This window comes from Chlamydotis macqueenii, chromosome 1 (genome assembly GCF_036417535.1).
Source record: "Chlamydotis macqueenii isolate bChlMac1 chromosome 1, bChlMac1.mat, whole genome shotgun sequence".
In the NCBI taxonomy this organism is placed as follows: domain Eukaryota; kingdom Metazoa; phylum Chordata; class Aves; order Otidiformes; family Otididae; genus Chlamydotis; species Chlamydotis macqueenii.
Genome location: NC_141556.1, coordinates 78,503,561 through 78,528,417, shown reverse-complemented (window position 1 = coordinate 78,528,417; position 24,857 = coordinate 78,503,561). Strand labels below are relative to the sequence as shown.

The 24,857-nt window shown below is 43.7% G+C and overlaps 3 protein-coding genes across 3 annotated transcripts in view; 2 read left to right on the top strand and 1 right to left on the bottom strand.

Annotated features, from left to right (window-relative positions):
• SMC1B (structural maintenance of chromosomes 1B) overlaps positions 1 to 2,090 on the top strand; it is a 35,264-nt gene extending 33,174 nt beyond the window's left edge. Inside the window, exons 24-25 of the mRNA XM_086757746.1 lie at positions 1,563 to 1,673; positions 1,980 to 2,090. Coding sequence (XP_086613872.1) covers positions 1,563 to 1,673; positions 1,980 to 2,090 — 222 coding nt within the window. The remainder of the gene's footprint in view (positions 1 to 1,562; positions 1,674 to 1,979) is intronic.
• Positions 2,091 to 5,877: 3,787 nt separating this feature from the next.
• On the bottom strand, positions 5,878 to 19,684 carry SIRAL2 (SIR2 antiphage like 2). Its single transcript, XM_086757866.1, has 8 exons — positions 19,672 to 19,684; positions 17,146 to 17,201; positions 15,671 to 15,923; positions 14,152 to 14,373; positions 12,267 to 12,395; positions 11,237 to 11,522; positions 7,654 to 7,686; positions 5,878 to 6,191 (listed from the first exon to the last, which is right to left on the bottom strand). The coding sequence occupies exons 2-8, from the start codon at positions 17,190 to 17,192 to the stop codon at positions 6,091 to 6,093; spliced, it is 1,071 nt and encodes a 356-aa protein (XP_086613992.1). The 5' UTR covers positions 17,193 to 17,201; positions 19,672 to 19,684; the 3' UTR covers positions 5,878 to 6,090.
• A 3,295-nt stretch (positions 19,685 to 22,979) lies between these two features.
• LOC147602149 (uncharacterized) overlaps positions 22,980 to 24,857 on the top strand; it is a 214,208-nt gene continuing 212,330 nt past the window's right edge. The window contains exon 1 of the mRNA XM_086757844.1: positions 22,980 to 23,054. Within this exon, the coding sequence (XP_086613970.1) occupies positions 23,023 to 23,054 (32 nt within the window). The 5' untranslated portion in view covers positions 22,980 to 23,022. The remainder of the gene's footprint in view (positions 23,055 to 24,857) is intronic.

Below are 24,857 nucleotides of genomic sequence, written 5' to 3'. Positions count from 1 at the left end.
CTTGCCTAGCGGGTGAGGCAAAGGCTGTGGCTGGAAAGCTGCCTGCTGGAAAAGGGCCTGGGGGTACTGGTCGATGGCTGGCTGAATGTGAGCCAGCAGTGTGCCCAGGTGGCCAAGGCGGCCAACAGCATTCTGGCTTGTATCAGAAATAGTGTGGCCAGCCGGAGCAGGGAAGCGATCGTCCCCCTGTACTCGGCACTGGTGAGGCCGCACCTCTAATACCGTGTGCAGTTTTGGGCCCCTCGCTACAGGAAAGGCGCTGAGGTGCTGGAGCTTGTCCAGAGAAGGGCAGCAAAGCCCGTGAAGGGTCTGGAGAACAGGTCTTGTTAGGAGCCGCTAAGGGAACTGGGGTTGTTCCGCCTGGAGAAGAGGAAGCTGGGGGGAGACCTTAGCACTCTCTACAACTACCTGAAAGGAGGCTGTTGTGAGGTGGGTGTCAGTCCCTTCTCTCAAGTGACAGGACAAGACAAAATGGCCTGAGATTGCGCCGGGGAGGTTTAGGTGGGATATTAGGAAAAAATTCTTCACTGAAAGGCTTATCAAGCATTGGAACAGGCTGCCCAGGGAAGTGGTGGAGTCACCATCCCTGGAGGTGTTTAGAAGACGTGTAGATGTGGTGCTTAGGGACATGGTTTAGTGGCGGACTTGGCAGTGTTAGGTTTACAGTTGGACTTTATGACCTTAAAGGTCTTTTCCAACCTAAATGGTTCTTTGATCCTGTGAAGATGCGGTTGTTGCTGGAAAGCACCAAAACCTTCAGAGGAATTAAATATTGCAAGAGAGCAAAGATGGTACATGGAAAATTTTATGTTGCTAGTATTAACTGGTATCTGGGTTTTATGCTCAGTTCCAAGTCTTTTTCTTTCCATTCTTTCAGTTTAAGGATTTACTAAAGCAGATCCCCAGTTATTTACTTGTAATTATAACGTAAAGTGAATGTGAATTACGAAACTCACTGAAGGCACTTTGTCCATTAATAAACAGTGACTCCCATCACATGTAGATAAAACTGTGCAGACAAAAGCTTAATTAAAAATGTGCTGGTTTTCCTTTATTCAGCATTTAATTTATATTGTGGGGTACTGTCTTAATCAGTCACCAATTTAGAACTTCATATTTGTACCTTTAGTTAGCAGATCATTGAAAAAATGTTGCTGTCTGCAGCGAACTAATACATATTAAAGATCTTAGCATACAGCCAGTAACAACCTTTTCACGCTTTTTTCCTCGTTCAGGAATTTCCACCTTCCTTTGGAGTTATATTAAGTGAATTATTTTTCATTGGCACTGGCCTTTTTCTACAGCTTTATTCACTGGAGTGAGTGATTATTTTCTTATGTGTTTTCAAAAGGCAGCAAAGCTGAGAGGGTGTCCCAAGAACGTGCAAAGTATCTGTCGTAAGATGGTTTCATTTCTCATTTTATCCTGATGATTTCATAACTGAATTAATGACTGGATTCTGCAGCTAACGTAGTTCGGTTCTTTCCTCATCGTTGCCTAATCACAGCATGGTTTAAGTCTGCCAGAACTAACTTATGGAAATATTTGACTTCTTTACAAAGGTATCGAGTTTCATTAGGGATCAAGCCCATGAGGAGCTTCAAATGATAGTTATTTCTCTGAAGGAAGAGTTCTACTCGAAAGCAGACGCATTGATTGGAGTGTGTCCAGAGGTAATAATCATCACCAAATTTGGCTAAATAATCCATGCTGGTTTTTGTTGAAGTTTCTTACGGAGCTGGCTTATGTTTCACCTCAGTGTAAGCTGATTTTACCCACCACGTGTTACTGCAGTGAATCATGTACATAATTGTATTGCTGGATTTGAGCTCCTTTGTGTTCAGAAATAACTGCATGCACTGGCTCGATGAAAAGATCATCTTGGTAACTCAAGCTCATTATTGTATCTCAGTCATTTATGAAATGCTGATTTCAAATTACAGAAATGTTTTAAGTTGTACGATCCTTCCTTTTTTCAGCATGACGACTTCATGTTCAGTCGAGTACTGACTTTGGATCTTACCGAGTATCCAGACTCTGATCTCCAGGAAAGAACAGAGAAGCACACAGGCAGTTCTGTCCCAGAATAAAACTGGGGTGATTTCAGGGCCAGCTGACAACAAGAACTGTGTTTAGAGTGGACTGTTAACAAATCTGAATTTGAATGTTGCTATTAGACCTTGATAGAGAAATGTTTAACTTTCAAACTAAGTTTTCTGAAATACTGGAGGAAGAAATTGTTACTCATTGATACGGTTTTGTTAACAAGTAAGAGATGGCTAGAAGTTGTTACTGAAGTCTGTACGTTCTCGTAAGCAAAGCCTTCTCATAAAATGTTTTGGGGGTGGAGGGGTGTTGCCTCAAGATGAATGATTACAAGTTCACATTAAGCACACTATTACAAGGAATAAACCTCTTGCTTTTCTTATGAAAAGTAATGTGTTAGCCCTCACAATCTCTCTTCTGTGTTGCAGCTGCATCTGTTAGCCTTCAGATAGGATTATTTCCTGTTTCTTAAAACAAGATGATTTTGGAATCTGGCCATTATGTTACGTGACACTTATGTCCAGTTAGGCTTCAGTCTTCCACTGCAGCCTTATGAAAACACTAGTTAACTTTACAAAAGCTCATGATATCTCTCTATGGGTGTGATGTAACCTGGAAAAGTTTCACCTTTGAGGTATTGCACGCCACACAAATGTGGAAAGAATAAAACAAGTGCAAGTCAGATGCCATGTCAGTAGGAGCCTTAGAAAAAAGTATATTGGTTTGCAGTTGAGATTGTTATTACATAGCTGTTCCAGTAAAGTTAAGTTTATTTTGCTGGCCATGCTTCATCTAAGAAGCAAAGTTAATGAAGTTGGTTACAGAACAGTTTGAGAGAGCTTGAATCACTTCATCTGGCTTATGTTTCACCTCGGTGTATGCTGAAGAGCTGTATTTGATTTATGGCTGCCCATAATAATTGCATCTTCTTGTGTCCATATACCAGCTTCCTTGCATCTACCAGGCTGCTTACACACGTCTGCCTTGTCAGGTGCTGCTAACACTGTGCTCTCTGGCCATGTGGGGTTACTGCTTAAGGAAGGAATGAGATGTGAGCAGTGGATCCTGTGTTCCTATGGGAACACTTCAGCAACACAAATGTGTCCGCTTACACTGCAGACAGATGCTTATCTAATATTTTGTTGCCGCCATGCTTGATTAAATAAAATTATTTACTCCGAGTGTAAGTCATGAATTAGCATCAGTCCCTTAATTCAGAATCCATTGACAGATGTAGAAATACTTACCAGAGTGTGAAGGATGAATAGAACAGCAGCCTCTAGGGATTTTCCAAGATCTTTTGACCCACATAAGTCTCTCTATTGCAAATACAGAAGTTTTGCTTTGTGGTTTTTTAACCATGTGCAGTTAAGCAATTGGTTGAAATGGAAAAATACAGCAAAGAATTCCACAGCCTGAAGAACGGTGAAAGCTGCCTGTTTTAGCTACTATGCAAGAGTGGTCTATTTGGCTTTAAGTATTTTATTTAAAGAGCATATGCTGTCATCAGAGGTGTCCCATCAACTTCATTACACAGCTTGAGCAAAAGAGGGTAATAAATGGTGAACAAATTTCTTTTCAGTAAATACCGTACTCTCATTTAAAAAAAAATAAAGCAGAAAAAGAGCCATCTAGGGTAGAATCAGCAAACATCATTTAACATGCCAATTTGTAGGGTTAGTTCTTTCATGGTACTCTGGTAATAATTTGAACAGGGCCTTAAACACGTTCTCTTTCACTTAACAGATAAACGGAACAGACAAATTTCAGGTTCTGACCCTTTTGACTATTTTAAACCCTGAGGGAGCTGCAAGGGAATCCTGTCCCTAAGATGACTGAAATATATTCTGTGATTGGGAGTGGGGGAACAAAACCACAACTGGGCATTTCTGCCTTCTTATTGTGTATGTTAGGAATTGACATGGCCCCTTACTTACTCATCTGCTTTTCAGGATACAAATAAATGGCACTTGAGTCAGGGGAGGCTGCTGTTCAAGTTCCAGTTCAGCAGTCACTGTCTGCAAAATGGAGAGGTCACCAGTGCTAGGTGCAAGCTGATCCTTGCCCAAGCAGGGGGCTGTGATTTCCTAATGTAAATCTGACTGCAGGCACAAGAGAAGGTGCTCCATGACTTCAGGGGTGGGCTTAAATAGCTGCAGTAACCAGGGCCATCGATAGCTCCCCTCTTCCAGTTAATTTTGCTGCAGCTTGAAGCAACAATGTAAGTGTTCTAAGCTGACACAGCAGCAGTCAGAGTAGCAGGACTGATCACTTTTCAAAACGGCCAATTCTTCCTGCTGACTAGAGAAGCAAATTTTAGCTATAAGAGTCTTTGAGATAGTTCTATACACGATGCTGAAAGACTTAATTTTCAAAAGTGATGTATGCATAAATGCAGTCTCTTAAGGGGAGAGGATGACTGCAGTCTATATTCCAGCTGGTTTTGCATTTGATTTTTACCTTCTGAAAAACACAGCTGAAACCTCGAGAACTGACCCTGCAATTACATCACACACTAAAACCTAAGTATGGTTTCCAGACTGTCAAGCGTGACAGATGACTGGGTGTTTTCTTCTCAGGCAGAAGAGACAAGAGTCAGTGTGCGTGCATTAAGATTGCTTTTCCAGGCAAAATGTCTTCAGATCTTCACCTACTTTAGAACAGGGACAAAAACTTCCACACCAAACAACCTCTCCCCATCTCAGTAGTTATTAGTCTAGAAAGAAGCATGCACCTCGCTGTTAAGCCTTTCATTTTGCACACACACACTAGAGAACAAGCAGAAATAATTTTTGTGATGTGGAGCTGACATACCACAATGCAGACAGAAAGGTCATCTGACAGACCCATCACTTCCACTCCCTGTAAAAACCTCATTACTGTGGTGTGATCTCAGAAGGCAGAACAGATCAAATCCACAGGGAGCATCAGCAGAGAAACCTGACTGAAGCAACTCTCCAGGACTGACGGATACAAACGTGCCGGTATCGGAACAAAGCATGGTCCCTGAACGTGCTCGCCTGCAAACACTGAGGTGAGAGGCAGCTGACTACAAAATTTCAGATGCTCAGTGTTAGCAACTGGACTGGTAATTATACCAGTTTAGTGGTGACACAACTCAGTGGTCGGTGAAGTAACAGCACCTCAGGAAAAAAAAAGTAAGTTAATGCAGTGCCTAACCGTAATCATTTCAGTAGTTCAGCTGCAGTCAAACTTACATCCTGGAAATCGTCTACCACTGCATAATTAGATGCTAACTGGTTTTAATTCTGCTGCACTAGGAGTATCCATTACCTGCTTTCTGAGATAACTAGCAGCATACTCTACGATTTAAACAACTGCTAAGGTATTTCCATAGGTACACACTGCAAACAGGTCAGTAAGTCCCCACGTACGTGTGATATGTGCTTGCTGATACATTGCTGTGACATCCTTTTCTCCCTGTGTGATCTCGTGCCTTAACAGACTGAAAAAGTACAACCAATACTCACGCTAAAAGTGTAAAAGAGGCAAGTTATCATGATGCACATTCTATAAACGTGAAACATTTCCTGTTCCTCACAGCTCAAGAGTTCTGAATCTGAAGCCTGCAAGCAGCCTTGTACTGGCAGACCCCTGAAGAGCAGCCTAATCACAGTTTCAGCTGATGAGAAAATAATAAAACCCCTTCATTTTAAAGGCAACTAACAGTCCCAGGTATCCCATAAGTCCTTTTTGACACATTGAACCATCATCTCCTTTGGGGCTCCCCCTTGGCTAAGACCTTGGTCCAGCTGCCTTGAAGCACAGGCAGAGAAAACTTGCACCTGCTCCTAAATGACCTTGCAGGTACAGCTTCAGTAGCATGGAAGCGCCTGGAGAGTGGCTCGTATGAAGCTCAGGCTTTACGTACATCACACACCCACAGCCCCAGAAAAGAAAAGGCTAAGACAGACAATTTTCATTCCACTTAAAACCATGGAAACAGCTCAAAACTTTCCGTGGAGCAGATGTAAAACACCTACTATTAAACAGCTTCTGGCCTGGGTTTTGGTTTTTTCCTCACTAAATAGTGGGTGTGCCATTATCTGATGCCTTGATTCTCTTAGGAGAGTCAGTGCAGTTTCCCCCTAATTTCCTTTTAGCACAGTCCACACATGAAGTTCCTGTGGAGAAGGGGGAAGGGAGGGGGGGTGGGAAAGAAAGAAACATTTTAATGTTGCCAGTTAATGTGCTTTGTATACTTTTTATTACAAGCATCAAATATTAAGGCAAGCAAAACTCTGGTCCACTGAGGTTCTTGCATTTGGCTTTTAAATTACAACACCAACCCTGCTGACAGTCTGCACCCGTTCAGTGATCTCGAGCTCTTCCCCAACACTGAGCTCTGGCACGAACATATAATGCAGGAAGTAACTAATTACACAGCTGCCTTTCAAAGAAAATAATTCTTGATTTTGTGTGATAATGCTTGTGGAGTTCACAGGTGAGAAGCTTCTTTCTTTTAGAAGTTTAAAAAGAAAGTATTGGTGTGAGCTACTGTTGAAAGTATAAACAGTGTAGCTGGACAGTAAAAATGAATGGAAGGGAAATTCCCTCAGAATCAGGACATCCATCACTTACAACTCCAGATATATTTTGGAGGGGGGGTATTATACAAATCTGTTTGTGGTTTTGGTTTTTGTTTTTTTGTTTTTTTTTTTTTTTTTACTTAATATGTATTCCAAAATACAAGTAAATGGGTATTAGAATTACTTGTGAGGCGAGTGCCAGTAAGTTAGTAAAGGAGCTTTATGGTAAGTGGAACTAGACTAAATTGTGCTCAAGCGTTTGCTGTCTTCTCCACTGATGCATGATTGTGCTTGACTGAAAAGGGGATTTATGAACTCACCTGAAAGACAGGTAAGCTTAGAACCTAGTTGGAATTAACAAAAGTCATCTCTGACTTTACACCTGTCACACCTTGTGTACTTCTGGATTGTGAAAAAGTGAGAGGTTTCAGTCTGCGCTGCCAAAGACCCTTCTATGCAATAATGAAATGATACTTCTAGACAGTTTTAATATTATTTGCCCGAGCAGCACAGATATCTTAGAAGTGCAATCTTTTTAAGATGAAGTGTTGTTGCAAAGGGGAGTTTTGCTATTTTATACCATAAATTGGAATGTATTATTGCTCTGCTTACTCACAGAAGCACCCCAAAGCTACCTGCACAATGCTTAGCCAAAAATTCACCGTCAGTGCTATGTGCTTAAGGTGGAGACTCACTCTTCTATACCTTCTTAAGGCAGGCATTCAACATGGCCAAAGGCATGTTTGCAAATTTAAGCCAAAACCTCATGGATGTTCATATTATCTTAAAATACCCTGGCCACCACTAATAATTGTAAATATACATTTTCCAGAGCTTTTCCATTCAGTCCGTTGTCCTTTCATTGACAGCTGAAAGTTAGCAGTTACCTGCTGATATGCAGAAAGAAAGAGGAGTAAAAAGAGAATGTGTTAAGCAGACTTTCAGAGCTAAATCAGAGCGCTGCACAACAATGATTTAATTATTTTGTAAATAAGAGACATATTTCTATCTCCTTGATAGATTGTGGAACTTTCTGTAAAATAAGGACATTGCTTACCCAAGAGTGTTGTGCTGTCCACTCGATCAGCACCTAGAGAAGTGTGAGAGACAGCAATAGCGTAAGCTAGTATCCAAAAAGTTTGTACACTTTTATGCAACATCCCAGAACAGCAGGGTTCTATTTAGAGTCACAGAACGGTTGTGTTGTAAGGGACCTTAAAAATGACCTACTTCCAACCCCCTGCCATGGGCAGGGAGCTCTTCCACTGGACCAGGTTGCTCAAAGCCCCGTCCCAACCTGGCCTTGAACACTTCCAGGGATGGGGCATCCACAGCTTCTCTGGGCAACCTGTTCAGTGCCTCACCACACACGCAGCAGAGAATTTCTTCCTTATGTCCAATCTAAATCTACCCGACAGCACTTTAAACCATTACCTCTTCTCCTATCACTGCACTCCCTGACAAAGCATCTCTCCCCGGCTTTCCTGTAGGCCCCCTTGAGGTACTGGAAGGCCCCTATCAGGTCTCCCCGGAGCCTCCTCTTCTCCAGGCTGAACAGCCCCAACTCTCTCAGCACCTCTCTCACAGGAGAGGTGCTCCAGCCCTTTTATCATCTTGGTGGCCCTCCTCTGAACTCGCTCCAGCAGGTTCACATCCTTCTTCTGTTGGGGGCTCCAGAGCTGGACACAGTACTCCAGGTGAGGGTCTCACCAGGGCAGAGTAGAGGGGCAGAATCACCTCCCTTGACCTGCTGGCCACACTCGATGCAGCCCAGGATGTGGTTGGTTTTCTGGGCTGCAAGCGCACATTGATGGCTCATGCCATGCTTCCTGTCCACCAGCACCCCCAAGTTCTCCTCAAGGCTGCTCTCGATCCATTCTCCGCCCAGCCTGTATTTGTACCTGGGATTGCCATGACCCAGGTGCAGGATCTGGCACTTGGCCTGGCTGAACTTCATGAGGTTGGCACCGGCCCACCTCTCCAGCCTGTCAAGATCCCTCTGGATGGCATCCCTTCCCTCCAGCGTGTCGATGGCACCACACAGCTTGGAGTCATTGACCAACCTGCTGAGGGTGTACTCTGTCCCACTGTGCATGTCCCTGACAAAGGTGCTAAATGGTACTTGGTCTCAGTATGGACCCCTGAGGAATGCCACTCGTCACTGGCCACCTAGACATTGAGCCACTGACTGCACCTCTTTTGAGCATGACCATCCAGCCAATTCCTCATCCACCGAGTGGCCCATCTCTCAAACCCGTGTCTCTCCAGTTTAGAGACAAGAATGTTTTGCATGAGTCCAGGTAGATGACATCAGTTGCTCTTCCCTTATTCATCAACACTGTAACCCTTAGGCAGCTATCAAATTGGTCAGGCACAATTTGCTCTTTGTGAAGCCGTGTTGGCTGTCACCAATCACCTCCTTATTTTCCATGTGCCTTAGCACCATTTCCAAAAGGATCTGCTCTATGATCTTGCCAGGCAGAGGTGAGACTGACTGGTGTGTAGTTCCCCAGGTATTCCTTTTTTCCCTTCTTAAAAATGGGGCTTATGTTTCCCCTTTTCCAGCCACTGGGAACTTCCCCAGTCTGTCATGACCTTTCAAATAGGATGGACAGCAGCTTAGCAACTTCATCTGCTTCATCTGTAGACTGAGAATTCTACCAAGGCATGACTGCTGCACCCCAGGCTACAACCTTGACCTCTCCAATAAGTTCTTCCACATCAGTGAACAGCAGGTCCAGCAGTGCCGCTCCTCCGGTCAGGCTCTCCATCACCTGTACCAGGAAGCCGTCCTCAACGCACTCCAGTAGTTTCCTGGACTGCCTGCAGCTCGCTGAGCTGCTTTTCCAGCAGATGTCTAGGTGGCTGACGTCCCCTGTCAGGATCAATGCCTGCATTTCTCCTTTCTTTCATATAATCCTTTTAACAAACTCCTCCTGCTATTTTTTAAAAGAGAGTTTGTAAACAAACATTAAAAAAATGAAACCTGACAGTTTGGTAGTGTAAAGAGCGGTAATGAGTCTTTGAAAACAGTTTTGTTTGGGATCTTGACTTGTAAATTAGATCAACAAGATTTTGAAGTAAGAGTAAGGTCCCTCTTCAGGCAAGTACGATGCCAATTAGTAATTCCACTGAACAAACAGGGGAGCATTATAGTCTGATTTTGTAGTCAACTCCATTTACATAAGCTCTAAATGGACGCCCCTCCCAGGCCCATCCTGTTATCAATGGCTGCTTCACAATGAATTGGCTACTGATACTCCAGACTCAACAGGCTCCAGACACTGCTCAGACTATGAAAAATGCGTCCATCACACCCATCCACAGCAGTATGTCCAAGAACAAACCAGCAGGCTAAGGCTAGTTCAATGTCTGAAATTGCACCCCAACTTACTTTTAGGTGTCTACGCTGCAGACAGACTTCCTGAAACCTAGATGCTCTGCTAAATACTTTTTCTAGCCCTCATGGAAAGAAAAACCTAATCCAGTCTAAAATTAATATCCATTCAGTTGCAAAAACCACGACATAATTTGGGCATACACCTGCAATATTCCTTTAGGGAAGGCAAGTTCCTGCTGTGCATCACTTGGGAATAATTTTAGACAAAAGAGTTTTGCTGACATGATAAATAAAAGAGCTGTAAAACCGTATTCTTCCCAAGGTCATTTACTCCAGTTTTTTTCCTCAATTCTCTGGATAAGCCGTAGCGGAACTCTCCTTGTTTGCAAAACATTAAAGAAATCTCCTCCCTTCAAGATACAGTTGGTTGTTTTCCCTGGTTTTGTATTAAAGGCTCTTCATTGTTACAGCTAATGAATTTTATGAGTTGAGAAGAAACAGGATGGAAGGGAGCGGGGGAAGTAGGTGAACAGACCTAGTTAGTAAAACTTAGCTCCCTGTTGATGCAGGACAGTTACCTTCAGCAAAGGTATCGAGCAGTTCCCCATTTTAGCATTAAATGCCCTCTACAGAACGCCATTCACTGTCACAAATGGAATACTGTTCCCCAGCCTCTTCTATTTTATTGTCTCAGAGCAACCTGATCTGGTTGAAGATGCCCTGGTCCTTGCAGAGGGGTTGGACTGGATGACCTTTAGAGGTCCCTTCCAACCCAAACTGCTCTATGATTCTATCAAAACATTATCCTCACACTGAGGTTTCCCCCTCATTAGCCATAACTGTGATAAGCCAAACACTACTGGGTGTACTGACTTAACTTCCCATTCTGCGCCTAATCTGGTGTTGCAGCTCAGCCAGTTTATCCCACCAGTTAATCCCTGCAGTTCTTTTACTCTATTTTACTGACATGTCACATTCCCTAGAATGTGACACTCAATGTACTGGAGTAGTTCACGCCAAAGAAAACCACAAAGGAGACACCTGAACCGAGTGCTAACAAAAAGACAAATTCAGAATTAAAAGATTAAACTTGCAAGAACCCACGGACCTTAGAGAAAGAAATCTGGTTACCATTTTGTCACGTGTTCCAACTCTGCATGCCAGTCACGAGCAAAGACGCTGCACAGGCCTGGCGCTAGCTACGCGGGAGGTCAACACCTCAGCCCAACTGCTGATTGTTCAAACACGGCACCCTGCTACGTACCGACTCAAAATTTTCTTATTAAAGAGGATACGTTACCTGGACTTCTCTGCTTGCAGATTTGAGCAGTCAGATCTTGTACGCACTCTGGGAACTGTTTAAAGCAGTCCCCGTAGGACACCACTTTTATTCCATGCAGCAGCATATCTGCCTGCAGCTTAAAAAAGTGATCTTCGTTTTCTTTAAGCACCAACATAAAATGTTCTAAATCCACTTTATTCTTTACCGTATAAAGAAAAAGAGCTTGGAATATCTGATCACGCAGAGTCTCTCCGCAGCCCAAAAACAAAAAAGACTTGGTTCGATACAAATTTTGAAGAACTTCCTGTTAAGAAATATAAACACACAAGAGCCACATTTACTTTGGAAGTCAAAAGGCCAAGGCTTTAAAGTGTGCCAGACTTAAAGGGAGAAGCAGAGTAGACATCACTATTGAACTGAATTAAGCATAAGTTTTAGGATCAGGGCAAACTGACATTTCATAATTTTCAGCTGTTTCTACAAAAAAAATACAGATTCAAAATCAAGGTTACCGTACAAAATTAAGTACACAGGTAAATATTTTCCATAAGGGAATTTTAAATTGAAAGAATTATGATGACAGAATATCAGGCTCCCGTTAGGTCAATCTGTAAATAAGGAAAATTGATATTCTTGACCAAATGTTTAACTTCCTAAAATACCAAAGATATTACATTAAGTCCAGGATCCAGAGCCGGTAGCAGCTTAAACCCCTAAAAAATGAATCCAAGCCACCAGATGGTGATGAGTCCTTGTTCTGGTGTCTAGTATTTTGGGGCTAACGTCCCTTCATGAGAGAAACACAAAGAACACTGAAGCTGTGACCTACAGCTGAGGGTTTTGGTTGTGATTTACACAGCAGCGGTACACAAGAGCATACACTGCCCTAGCAACACAGCTGGCTTTCTGCATAGTCCTGCCTCTTTTCTGGGCCCCAAGTATTTAATCTATACGGTCTGACAAAACCCTCGCCTTAGGTAACGTCTGTGCAGCGATCACAACAGAACCGTTTGGCAAAACACAGTTAAATTTTAAAGCTCACGCGAACCATGACTTCAGGATCTTGAGTAACATCTTTATATCCCGAGGGATGCAGCACCATTCCACAGGGATCTGTGTATAAGCCGTGAATGTGAAGAACTCCATACTTTATATGACCTCTGGCCCACTGAAGAACCTAAAGCCAATCAAGCAAGTTAAATTCTTTTGTTACACTCTAATATACTACGATAACCGAGATTGTGCAAAAACATACAGCTGCCCTGACTTACAAAACCACTTGAAGCAGAAATAACTACTTTTGCACTCTTCTGCATCAAGAAATAGTTTTAGTTACTAATTACACAGCTTACTTTAAATTGTAATGAAGAGCTGACTGCTGATCCTGAAGGTATCTCTGGCTTTTTTTTGTCTAAACAAGCACTCAACCAAGAAGCAAGTCCCAGCAATGCTGACAGAAAAGATATGAACACCAAATTAACTGCCAGCTAGGTGAAATCATGTCGTAGTTCAGCCCCGATCGGACCAGACTACGCAGTCTCTCTCCCGCTCCCCCCACCCTCCGAGAGAACAGGGGGAGATGATATAAGAAAAACGGCTCAAGGTTTGAGATAAGGACGGGGAGAAATCCTTAAAGTTACCGTCACGGGCAAAACAGACTCGACTTGGGGAAAACTATTCATTTATTTTCTAAAATTAGCAGGAGAATGAGACAGGGAACAAGATAACCTCCCCCCACCCCTCCCTCTTCCCGGGCTTAACATTATCTCTACCACCTTCCCCTCCCGAGCGGCACGGGGCGGGGAAAGGGAATGGGGGTCGCGGTCAGTTCATCACGCGTTGTTTTATGCCGCTGTATCATCGTCAGGGGAAGAACTCCTCACATTCCTCCTCTGCTCCAGCGTGGGGTCCCTCCCACGGGCCACAGTCCTCCGTGAAACTGCTCCGGCGTGGGTCATTTCTTCCACGGGGTGCAGTCCCTCTAGAACAGCTGTCCCAGCGGGCCCTCCACAGGCCACAGCCTCCTTCAGGCCTCCACCTGCTCTGGCGTGGGGTCCTCCACGAGCTGCAGGTGGATCTCTGCCCCTCCGTGGACCTCCATGGGCTGCAGGGGGACAACCTGCTCCACCATGGTCGTCACCACAGGCTGCAGGGGAATCTTGGCCAGGAGCCATATTACTCCTCCCCCTCCTTCTGAACTGACCTTGGCGTCTGCAGCCGTTCCTCACAACAGGCTGGCAGACGCCTCTCAGGATCCTTTTTACATCTTATTCACTTCTCATCTCCTCTCCACTTCTTGCAGCTGGGCTGGGCCGAGTTGGGCCCAGTCGGCTGCCCGGCGGGAGGCCAGAGGGTGAGGCCTGCAAGGCCCATGAGGCTTGCGCCTCCCCCTCTCTGCCCCCCGCTCAGCTGCTTCACATCTTCTCTTCTCTCTTTTTCCTGTTTTCCCCTACTTAAATACGTTATCGCAGAGGCGTTATCACGGGACATTCTGCTACCAATTGGCTCGGCCTTGGCCAGCAGCAGGTCCGCCCTAGGCCCAGCCGAGTCCACTGAACAAAGGGGAGCGACTTCTAGCAGTTTCCTACAGAAGCTACCACCTTAGGCCCCCCCTCACTAACAAAACCAGAACAGTGGCTGTTACAGCTACTTCACGTAAGTTAAGTAAGTTTGTGTCTTTTTTCCAGGGACTGGAGGGGAATTGGTTAATAAATGTGTTGCTGAAATTCTCTTTGGTGACTGTTACCAGATTATTCAGAATAAAGAGACACCTAAAATAAACGTCTGTTCATCTGCTGTTAGCTCATAGACGTGCTTTACCGACTACGGAGTTTTAGCCTCGACACTGTTTAATCAGGAAAACATCTTTCAACGAAGCTCATGAGCTGCCTTCTCTTACAATAAGTGTAAAAATGTTGCTGCTCTCATCATACCTTATCCTTATCTTTCAAGTCTAAAGATTCCATAGGTTTACCCTGCTGCTGACCAAATATTTCAAGTAAATTATCATAGTTTGTAGTCAGAACCATTGTGCCTCTCTCCATGAGTCTCAGGATCGACTGCAGAACAACAGGATTCTGAATGTGCTGTTCCAAATCATCAAACACCTCCATTAAGCAATCCTGGAAGAAGCTGGGCTTCGTATCCCCAGTACGCTGAAAAAAGGAAAAGACGAACACTTCGTAAGGACCACGTGCACCGTTATAACCGCCTCCAACGGAAAACCCACATCATTTATCTACTTCAGGCCAAAGCATTTCTCTCCAAGAGGGCTTACATGGTACACCAAGCATAAAGGTCTGAATGTACAGAACCATCTAAAACCAATCTCAGATTACTCAGGTGCTCTTGCTACTTAATGTAGCTCAAAATAAGTCTGGTTTTCTCCAGGTAGCTCGTTATACAGGTACAATAAACCAAATTATTTTGCTACAGTTAAATCCTCACTTGTCACTTGTAAACAAACACGGAGGTACACTTTTAGGAAAGCGTAGGCTGCATTTGCCTGGAGTACCTGCTGAGACTGACAGGAACCTGTAACAATTCTACAAAACATACAGGCTTCCTGTTCAAGGAGTTGTATTACACACAGAACAAACGTCTGTTGATAAGCCAAATACAGTTACTGCCCTAACCACATGGAAACCTCCCCTCTCTCAGTATGCTTTGAAAATCAGTTTGTGTACTAAAATTACCATTCCCTGGATTCAGAGTCTGGGATATATGGATATACTATTAATGGGTTGGGCTTTTTTTCTTTGCTTTTTTTCTTTTTTTTTGCTTACTGTATGTGTCTTGATGTATTTCATGTGTTAATCACTACGTCTGCTACAAAGCCTAACTACACAGTCTCCTCCCATAAGAGAGATGTTATCATTAAATTTTGCCTGTAGAGAAGCTCACTATGCGTTGCAAAGGCTCAACAGGTCCTACAACTTAGCAGTGTGTATGTCACCCGAATTATTTCAACTAGAAGACTTGGCAAACCTACTAACGCAATCTGAAAATCTCTGGAACCCAAGATGAACGGCTGAGAAACCAGGCACGTATGGACTGTCTTCAGTGAAGTGTGAGCGGCAGCGGTGATTCAGTCTGAGTGACCTAAGGCTATCAGCAGGGTCAAGGTCTACCTGTATTGTCAGGGTAGCTCTAGTTTTAGCCGGCAGAGCTGTAAATTCTTCCTTCAGTTCCACGAAACATTATGTCAAATATTTAATAGTCAGGACTCTTGCTTGTATGAATTACGGCGAAAGCTTACTTACACTAAAAACCAAGGATTTTTTAATCTTCTCCAAAACGTGCAATGTACTATGAGATCACCCTCAAAATCTCAGTTTTTACCAGAAAAAAAAAAAATCAAGTTTTAGAAAGCGGAAAAGAATTTTTGTTGATAACAAAATAAATGTATGTAATATAATTTTGGAAATCAAGGTGAGTTATAGGCATACTCACTGGTGACATTTTCCTGATGAGATCATGTGCAACCACAAGCAGGTCTCTGTCTTTGATTACGTTTTGACGAAATTCAGCGACATCTCCCGGGTGAAGCACCTCCAGCTGTTCAGCTGCTTCAATTACAGCCCCAATGCAGCTTCTCCAGGAGCACAGCGCTGGGATTCCCGGTGCTACTGCAGCACTGACTCCAGTTCCAGTTACAAGAAGAAGGTCCCGAGGCTGCTTTCTTATTAGACTTTTTAAGAACTTCCTTTAAAAGAGAAGGCAAACATCTTCATTTTTGACAGTGCATTCTCTAACTTGACTGAAGATCTCATGACTGACTCAAGAAGTCCGTATGAAATATTAACACTTGTGCAAATGCTGACCAACCAAAAGGACCCGAGTTCTCCACTGCTACGCAGAAGATTGCTACTGGTAACAGTTCACAGCCCTCCCCAAACCCACGATGTACTCCAAGTCTTTTTGTCATTTTAGACAAGGAAGCGTGCATAATTAATTTAAGCCAAAAATGGCAACAACTTCAAATCACTGATGTCTTTGAGAAGAAAGCTGACGATTGACAATTTGCAGTCTACTCAGCTAGCCAAACACCATTTCATATGAAATTTTGAAAAAAGTATTCAAAAGGACTGTCCAGTGATTTACTTAATACACGTCTGACAGAAAGTATGTGGAACTATTTCAAAGGGACAGTATTTCAAGGTAACATCTTTTGTTTTTCCGGGAAAAAGCAGTATCTTTCATTCTCACTTTAGGATCCATCAGCATAAGAACAGTCACGCTTGTTGAGATCAAGGGTTCATCTGGCGCACTATTCCGATGTTACTAACCACAGGTTACTCCCAATGGCGTACTCCGGTCTACGTCCGTATTCACTGCACAACGCAGCACAAAAAAGAAACTGTCCAGAAAGTCTGGCTTTCATGATTAATTTGCAAAGAAGTGAAAATGTATTTACACCATACAGTGAAACCACTGTATACAAAGAAAGATTTCAGTAACACAGAACCTTCGAATTCCCTTAACTTTCAGAACTACCTTCAGGGATTTTTAATTCCTGTTAATCTGAATGTTTAACACCTCTTACTTCACAATCGTCTGAAACCATCTAGCTAAAACAATAACGTTTAACTTGAAACAGCCTCAGGCAAAGCAACTAATAGTCAATAGTCAATAATGTAGATAAAGTTGCCAGCTAACGCCTACAAGGAGTGTGTTGCTGATAATCCCCATGCCTTCCTGACACACTCAGCACCAATCGTTTCCTCTCAGCAAGTTATTATTTATTCTGCACGAACAGCTTAACTGAGTACCAAGCATTCGCTCAATGGAGAAACGAGTTTCTGGGATCATTTCAAGTTTTCAAGCATGATGTTGTTCTCATATCCAATTTTCAGTCAGTGATTTTCCCACTACATTTTCAGATTTTCATTAAGAGAGTTTCATACAACCTCTGCAACACAAGTTACCTGGATTTCTGCTCACTTGTAACTGTTGACCGTTCTGATGATTCCATCTCTGAGCCCTAAGTTAAACAAAAAGTAAAATAATTCTTAATGCTCCTACCTTAAAAAAGGCCAAGATTAACAGTATTACTGTTAGCATTTTCTATTTACTCTTACCAAGTATTTGAAAATCAAGACTCTCTCTGTGTTGTGGTTTAGCCCTGGTCACCACACAGTTTCTCGCTCACCCTCCCCCTCCCCAGTGGGATGGGGGAGAGAAACGGGGAAGAAAAAAACTCCCGGGTTGAGATGAAGACAGTTTACTAGAATAGCAAAGAAAAACTACAATAACTACAAAATATAAGGATACTAAAATATACAAAATGAACAATGTACATTTTCTCACTACCCAGTGACCGACACAGCCCGTCCTGAGCAGCCATCACGGAAACGAAACTGAGCAGCAAGCAAAGGAGCGAAAAGGAGCCAGAGATGTAGAGGGAACGAGGCCAGTGAGCGAGAGAGTGAGATGGATGGAGGTGGATGCCCCCTCCAAGGGCAACCCCCACTTACACACTGAGCAGAACGTTTATGGCATGGAATACTCTCTTTGGCCAGTTTGGGTCAATCATTCCGTCTGTCTCTTGCCCAGCTTCCCGCACCTGCACCTTAACGAGACTTGGAAAGCCAGACAGTGCCCTTGGTCTCATTAACAACAACTCTTATCATCAGAGTGTTTTTACCAACATTCTTCACATCCAAAATCCAAACCACACCGGCTACCGAGAGGAAAATTAACTCCATCCCTGCCAAAACCAGGACAGGACGTCACATCCCAGTTAAGCAACGCACTGCCAGAAACAAAGCTGACAAAGCAGGAGTGTGCCAACCTGCCACAGCTCCAGGAAAGCTCAGTCGATTGACATTCTGGAGCTAACGGAGATACGGCTATTCATGCAGATAAAAAATACTTCTGTCTAAATTCAAGATAAAATTTATCACACTCACTAAAATGCTAACTCACTTCAAGTAAATTAAAGTATTTCTTCATATTTTTTTGTCACAATAATCAGTTGATTCAACCAAGTTTGTGGAAACCGGACTTCTGCAACACATCGTGATCAGGAGAGGCCCTCTGCCAGCCACTCTACCAGACGATACAACATGAATGATCTTTTTCTCACCAAGCATTTTAAATAAACACTTATTTCTCTACCATATATATTGTCTCATGTCTAAAGCATAAGGAGGACTGCATCTCTGCAGGGGAATTTGGCTACAATATCATCACTTAGAAATCCCCAAGTTTCATTACATTAATTCTTGGTTTTGGTTTTGTAAGGATGTTTGTTTTTGTTTGGCTTTGAAACACATCTCAGTTTGTGGCTGTGGAGACTGCAGACTGCAGACCCCAGTCCCTCAAATAAGCATTCTGCCAGACCCTGTGGCTCATCAAGCTTCTTGCCAGCTCTGAGGTTCACATGCGGGAAGGTAATTTGGAAGCAAGAGGCCTACGTTTGGAGATCATTTGACAAAAAAAAACCAAAACAAAACAAACCAACCAAATAAAGAAAAGAACAAAATGAAGGAAAAAAAAACCCTTCTCTGATAGAGGGACAACAGCATTTCTGAGGAAAACACACAGATCTCTTCTGCAAATACACCCAGAGTGTCCTTTCAAGTGGAAAAATCTCCTCTTATTGTAATATTTATTTTCTCCGTGCTCCTTTCCTTCACTGACAACATCCTACAAAGACGCCACACCATCGTCTGAAGAACGCCGGCACTTTCAAAATTCACAACAGTAACCCTGCCCAGAGCAAAACACCCCAAAATCCAGAGAACAAGACTCCTTCATATATGGAAAAGTTACGAGTTCACAACGCAAAAACAACACCTGAAGGAAGGGCAACTGATTTATTCTGAAAAAAAACCCATTGTGTTATTTTATAACCCCATCCCGTGAATTATTTGGGAAGGAATTCCCAAGAAAACTCCAATAATCACAGTGGTAACTAACCAAAATTAAGAAAACAAGCATCTCTCCACAGGATGTCGTCACTACCAACATTTTAGACCTCACTGGTTCCACTCGTCCCTTAAAGCTGCTTCCTGGTGCAAACGTGCAGGAGCAATCAGCACCGTCCCTAACAGCTGCATGGCTGAAAACGATAAAAGTTCAAATTTCTCCATCCCTTTGCGTACTGGGGGTTGTGACTAGCCTTGAATGTCCTCTTACTAGAAGGAATAGGCACTTCTTCACCGAGCACACCCAGAAAAAAGAGAGGACCTGGGCACCAGCAGCCAAACCCTGCTTTGCTGCTGGAAGGACACCCTGGGCCAACCCAAGGCCTGCGCTGTTGCTCTCCAGCGACCTTTCCCCACGGCAGCCCGGACCCCCGGCGGCCTGAGAGCGCTGGGCCGGAGCTGGCTCTTCGCTCCGCGCACCGGGAGGCTTCGTCAGAGCCAATTCTGGCTGCTTCCTTCCTTCCCCTTCGACAAAGCAGCTTTTATTTCAGGCTCCATCCACGAAACAAGCACCCCACTCACCGACGAAACTGCCAGTGGGGTTTCCAGGCAGTTTAACACATAAAAACAGCCTTAAACGCTCATCTCAAAGGCAGCACCGGGCAAAGCGAAGCCGCTGCGCCCCACCCACCCCAGTTCCCGCCGGTTCTCTCCGGGAAGAACCCGAGAGCGCCGGGCCGGGCACTTCCTGCGCACTTCAGGCCCCGGTCTCCCTCCGGCAACCGAACCGGCGCTACTGGGCGCACGGCGGGCGCTCATCCTCCCCCACCCGCCAGCGAGGAGGAGCCGCTCCCCGGGCAACGCTGCCGGCGCCGGCCCGCCCTGCGCCCGGGGCCCTGCTGCCGCCCGACCCGCCCGGGAACCGCGGGCCGTGGCGCCCCGGGCTGACGGAGGGAGCGGCGGCGGCGAGGCCAGACGCAGTCCCCACCGGTAATCCCCACCGGTAACCCCCGCCCCGCCCCGCCCCGCCCCGCCGGCACAGGGCCGGGCTCCGCCGCCGCCACCTCGCTCGGCCCCGCCCCCGCCGCGCTCCGCCGGGGCGGGGCCAAGGGCACCGGGCTCCCCCCGCGGCGGCCACCGCCCTCCCCGCCGGGGCCGTCCCCTGCCACTGCTTTCCCCGCCGGCTGGGAAACACCGCCCCGCGACAAAGGTTCCGCCTGAGAACGGTTCCGGCCGGCGGGAGCCCCAGGGCTGGCTGATGCCGTGCGGGCAGCACTCGCCGCAGTGAAATCTGTTGGTTTTTTTTTTTAAAAAGGCGAAGCGTTTCGCTAAAACCCGTGCAATGGCTGAGCGGCAGCGGGGTCGAGCAGGCGAGCTGGGGCGAGGCGGTGCTCGGTGCTACGGCATGGTTCGTAAAGCGGGGACGGGTAACGCTCTCCTCCCAGCTCCCCCCACCCCCCCCCGAAAATAGTTTAGACTTTTTCCCGGCTAAAATACAAATTAGCAGCCTTCGAGCCTGTAAGAAATAGGAGAATCAGTTACAGGAGAAAGGGAACCGCTAAACTTGAAGATTAACGGGGTCGGTGCTACGAAAACTCACAGGTGACAGAAGTATTAAGGTGAAAAATACTAGGGTGAGGAGAAAGCAAAACAAAACAAAGACAAAAAAAAAAACCAGCAAAAAGAGTCGGTGATGGCAGAGTTACCTCCCGCGGCTCTACCGAGGGGTGGGCTTGGCTGCCCGTGCTCACCGGGGACAGCAGAGCACCTGTCAGTCACTCCCGTTCGCATCCACAGACTCACACGTTCACCGGCCTTCAGCTGGGCACGCTTGAAAGACAGGAGCCAAAGCTCTCCTCCTCTTCAGATCGCTGTGGTCTTTTTTCTGTTTCTTTTTTTCTTTTTTAATCTCTTAAAGCCAAAGCCTAAACACTGAAAGTTCCCTCAGCACAGCTCGTTAAGGCACTTGATTCACGCTCTTTAGCTCAGTTCCACCCCGTTTCCTCACAGCGGGGCCCAGCTTTCTTGGCAGCGCTGTGGGTGCCAGGAGACCACCCCAGGAGAGGCGTCGGCTGGGTGTGAAAACCAGGCAGGGGGTGGGTAAAGGCTGCCCGCTGCGCCTAAGGATACTACTGCCGAACAGGACCCCCAAATTGCAGTTGCAAAACCGCGTTGAAAATGTGGCATTCTCTGATTTTAATGTCTTGAGTTTTCAAAACTACTCGTGATACCATTTTACAGACTTTGGAAGACTTGAAGTATTTATTGGCGTAAGCTTCCCAAATGCAGGTTTTAAACAATTTTGTTTCTCTAGTCAGTCACTTCTGTTGTATTGGGGCACAATCAGGATTCACAGGTTTTTTATGCCTATATGACAGATTTGAACATTCTCTTTTGTTTGTTAAATGTCAGTGTTGTGTTGATTTTCTGGTATAGTTTTGGAAATAATTTTTTTAAGGATGGCCAGTTTTACAGATGAAACATAAACCCACTGTTTTTGCTCCACATCCGGTGTTACTTTTGGCAAGAATAGTTGTGTTGGCCACACTGACTTCCCTGACTTTCAGTTTGCATAAGAACATTGTGTCCTTGCGAACTGTCCGTGTAATATTCCCTAGACATCACTTCTCACTTTGTCATTGTTTTATATTATGATATTGCTGTGTCCCTCGCAAGGCCTAACAAACACTTGGAGAATCATATTCTAGTGATAAGGAAGATGGAGGACAGAGAACAGGAAGGGAGAAGAAAGAATGTAACTACAGTCCCACCTGAAAACTGAAGTTTGATTGAGTTAGGGAATCTCTGCAATGCTTCCAGCTCTTTGCCTTTCACCCTTCCCTACTGCCAGTCAGTCAGCAAGGTATTTTAACATGCTGATATTTAGGGTTCAGTAACCCTGAAGGTCAAAGATCTTGTGTTTTAAAAGAACCAAGTGATATTCTGCTCCCTAAACCCTAGTAACTATGTGGGAAGTACAGCTTGGAATGCCACTTGACACTGCACTGTAATAACATTGGAATGTGTTAGCAAATAATTTGCTGAATATCTTAGAATATTTCGGCAGTTGCAGATACACTTGCTAATTATTTTCCTGAAGTTGAGACTCAAGGTCAGACCCATCCTGTAGATTCACAATACCTACTATTCTTCTTTGTTTCACATTAATTTAAAAAGTAATATAAAAGGAAATATTTGTGAAGAAAGGTCCTTGAAAGCTTTTCCATTTTTCAGTCTGAATCATTTAATCTGATAAATGTTATTACCTTTTTCTGTAAGTCTTGCTCCTTTTATATCCTTAGACTATAATAACTATTATTTAAAAACCCCAACAGTACTCACCACAAAAATAAATTACGTAAGCTCTGGATTCCCTTGCAAGGGATTAGGACAGACACTAAGGACAAAGAATATCAGTACTTTTCAATCCAATATGGTCCCAAAGTAGCCAGATAAAATATAATCAAAAAGAGATTTAGTACAGTTTTCCAAATCTACAACAGGAGTCAACAATGTATTATTTTTCATTATATTTCCTTGTTATTATTCACTGTACATGAGAGAGACAGGCAAACACCGTTACAAGAAAATTGGCATAAAGTTCCGTAGCAAAAGTCACAGCGAGAAGACGATGCTCAAGTGTGTTGAAACCTGTAAGCTTTGAGATAGGAGGGACTTTCTTTCAAGAAGCAATGAAGAAAAAGCAAATACCATTACTATAATTGAGAAACTGAGAGTAGAGTGAAACTGTGAGTAGAATGAAATAACTACAGAAGCTTGCCACTTGATCCAACCTAAGATTTCTCTCTCCTATTATAGTAAGTTTGTATGTTTATCCAAATGTACTAAACAATATGTTAATTCAATTGCTTATTTTGGGCTTTCTTGCAGACTTTGGAAATATTACTCAAAGTGATGTAATCGGGATAAGAAATGCAGCTGGTTGGTTTTGGCTGGAAGAGGCAGTGAGTCTGATTATTCAGCTGTGGTTTTATGCACTGAGATGTAATGCTGACTTACTTTTGACATCTTGCTGTTTAGTAAGTTATGCTAAAATAAATTCTAGTTTACGTTATGCCAAAACCTGCTGGTTTCAAAGGAAACAAGTAAAACTTGTAATGAAAATTTGTTGAGCTTGCTGAAAAGTGTTTTTAAGACACCAGCTAACTCATGTCTTAATTTTTTTTCACAGCAGGGAGCCAATTTGCCCCTGTTGATTGAGATAAAATTCCTTTCACATGCACAATGGAACTCCTAGTTACTCCCTGATAGGTGATTATTTTTTTTTCTGCCTTGGAGCTGACTGGATCTTACTAGTTTGTCATCTTTGTAAACAGAATATTTTATAAAATACTTTGAAGAAGAAAGATACTATCAGAAATTCAAAGTATGTTTACAAAAGCCAGTGTCAGTTCACTTAAGAGTTCACCTATGCTTGAATATAGAGATTAACTTTCAAAGTCAACCTTTAAATTTTTACTTCCAGCGCCATATGTGTATAAGGCCTGCAGAGTGGCGTGATCTGTAAAATCATTCTGTATGTAACTGCAGGTGTACACTAGAGCTTCTTTTTAAAGTTGCCAAGTGATAAGCACATCTTCAGTGACAGACTGGTCAACAAGGTCTCCCTGCAGTCACCTTTTACTTAACAGAACAAAACTAGATGCAAGTTCTGCGTGACCTTGCACCTGCCTCTCTCACACGGTCCGAACTGCAGGCAGTAGTCTTACAGTTTGCTGCTGCTGTCCTGTGCTTTCCATGAGAGAGGAAAGAGATTATAAACTACAGCTTCTTGGGAAAATTTTTGAGGTCTCTTTTGAACAGCAGTATAAGCTTTAATAGTAAAAGGTTTTAATAACAGATTTGACTCTACACTGAATACAGGACAAAATGCCAGAATATAATTTTATAGTATGCTCCTTTTTGGGATGAAACACAACCTATTTAATCCTTTTACCATGGCTTCCCCCCCGCCCCCGTAAATTAATCCAGTAATTAACAATTACTAAATTAATACAAAGTACTAATTACTAAATTAATAATTATTGGATTCATAATTATAGGATTCATCTTCTAGTTGAAGATGTCCCTGCTCCTTGCAGGGGGGTTGGACTAGATGATCTTTAAAGGTCCCTTCCAACCCAAACCATTCTATGATTCTCTGATTCTATAATTAATAACTGTAACTAAAATCAATTTTCTAGTGTCCAGCAACATTAGCATCAGTGAGAGTATAATCATTTCAGTATAGTCATATGTGGAAAAAGTATATAGTAAAAAGAGTAAGTGATGCGGGAAAATAGCTCTGTTAGCTGCAGTGTTTCTGACCTTGAACTTAGTTTGAGCTGTTTATAATGAAGTCTGAATATATGAGCTTGCTTTGAGAAACTAAGCAGTGTAACTGATTGGAATGTCTTTGATTAGATAGGTTGTCTTTCGCATCTTTCTGACAAAAAAAAAAACAAAACCCAGAGGAGCTCTGTCACAAGGCTCTTTTCTGTTCTGAACAGCAACAATGTGTGAAGCAATGTGCAAGGGAGAAAAGCCATTTCAAAGGAGAGGCAGAACTGTAAGGGAAAAAAAGGAGCAAAAACAAAGCCAAAGAGAAGACGGGGAAAAAAAATTAAAAAGATAAAAGGAAATAAAACCTTATGGAGACTGGAAGGAATGGATTTAAATCAAGCATATTACTGTAAATAATGGGAGAGAAGACCAGACAGGTAGTTGCAAATACTCAAATTTTGCTTGAATAAGTTGCTGCTTGATAA

What these genes read in the sequence shown, in the direction of transcription:
- SIRAL2 (XM_086757866.1), bottom strand. Translation starts at nt 17,192, where the DNA reads ATGGAATCATCAGAACGGTCAACAGTTACAAGTGAGCAGAAATCCAG. An exon ending in TCATCAGGAAAATGTCACCA is followed by an intron (nt 14,374 to 15,670) that starts GTGAGTATGCCT and finishes TCCTTTTTTCAG; the next exon opens with CGTACTGGGGATACGAAGCC. An exon ending in GGACAGCACAACACTCTTGG is followed by an intron (nt 6,192 to 7,653) that starts GTAAGCAATGTC and finishes CCTTCTCCACAG; the next exon opens with GAACTTCATGTGTGGACTGT.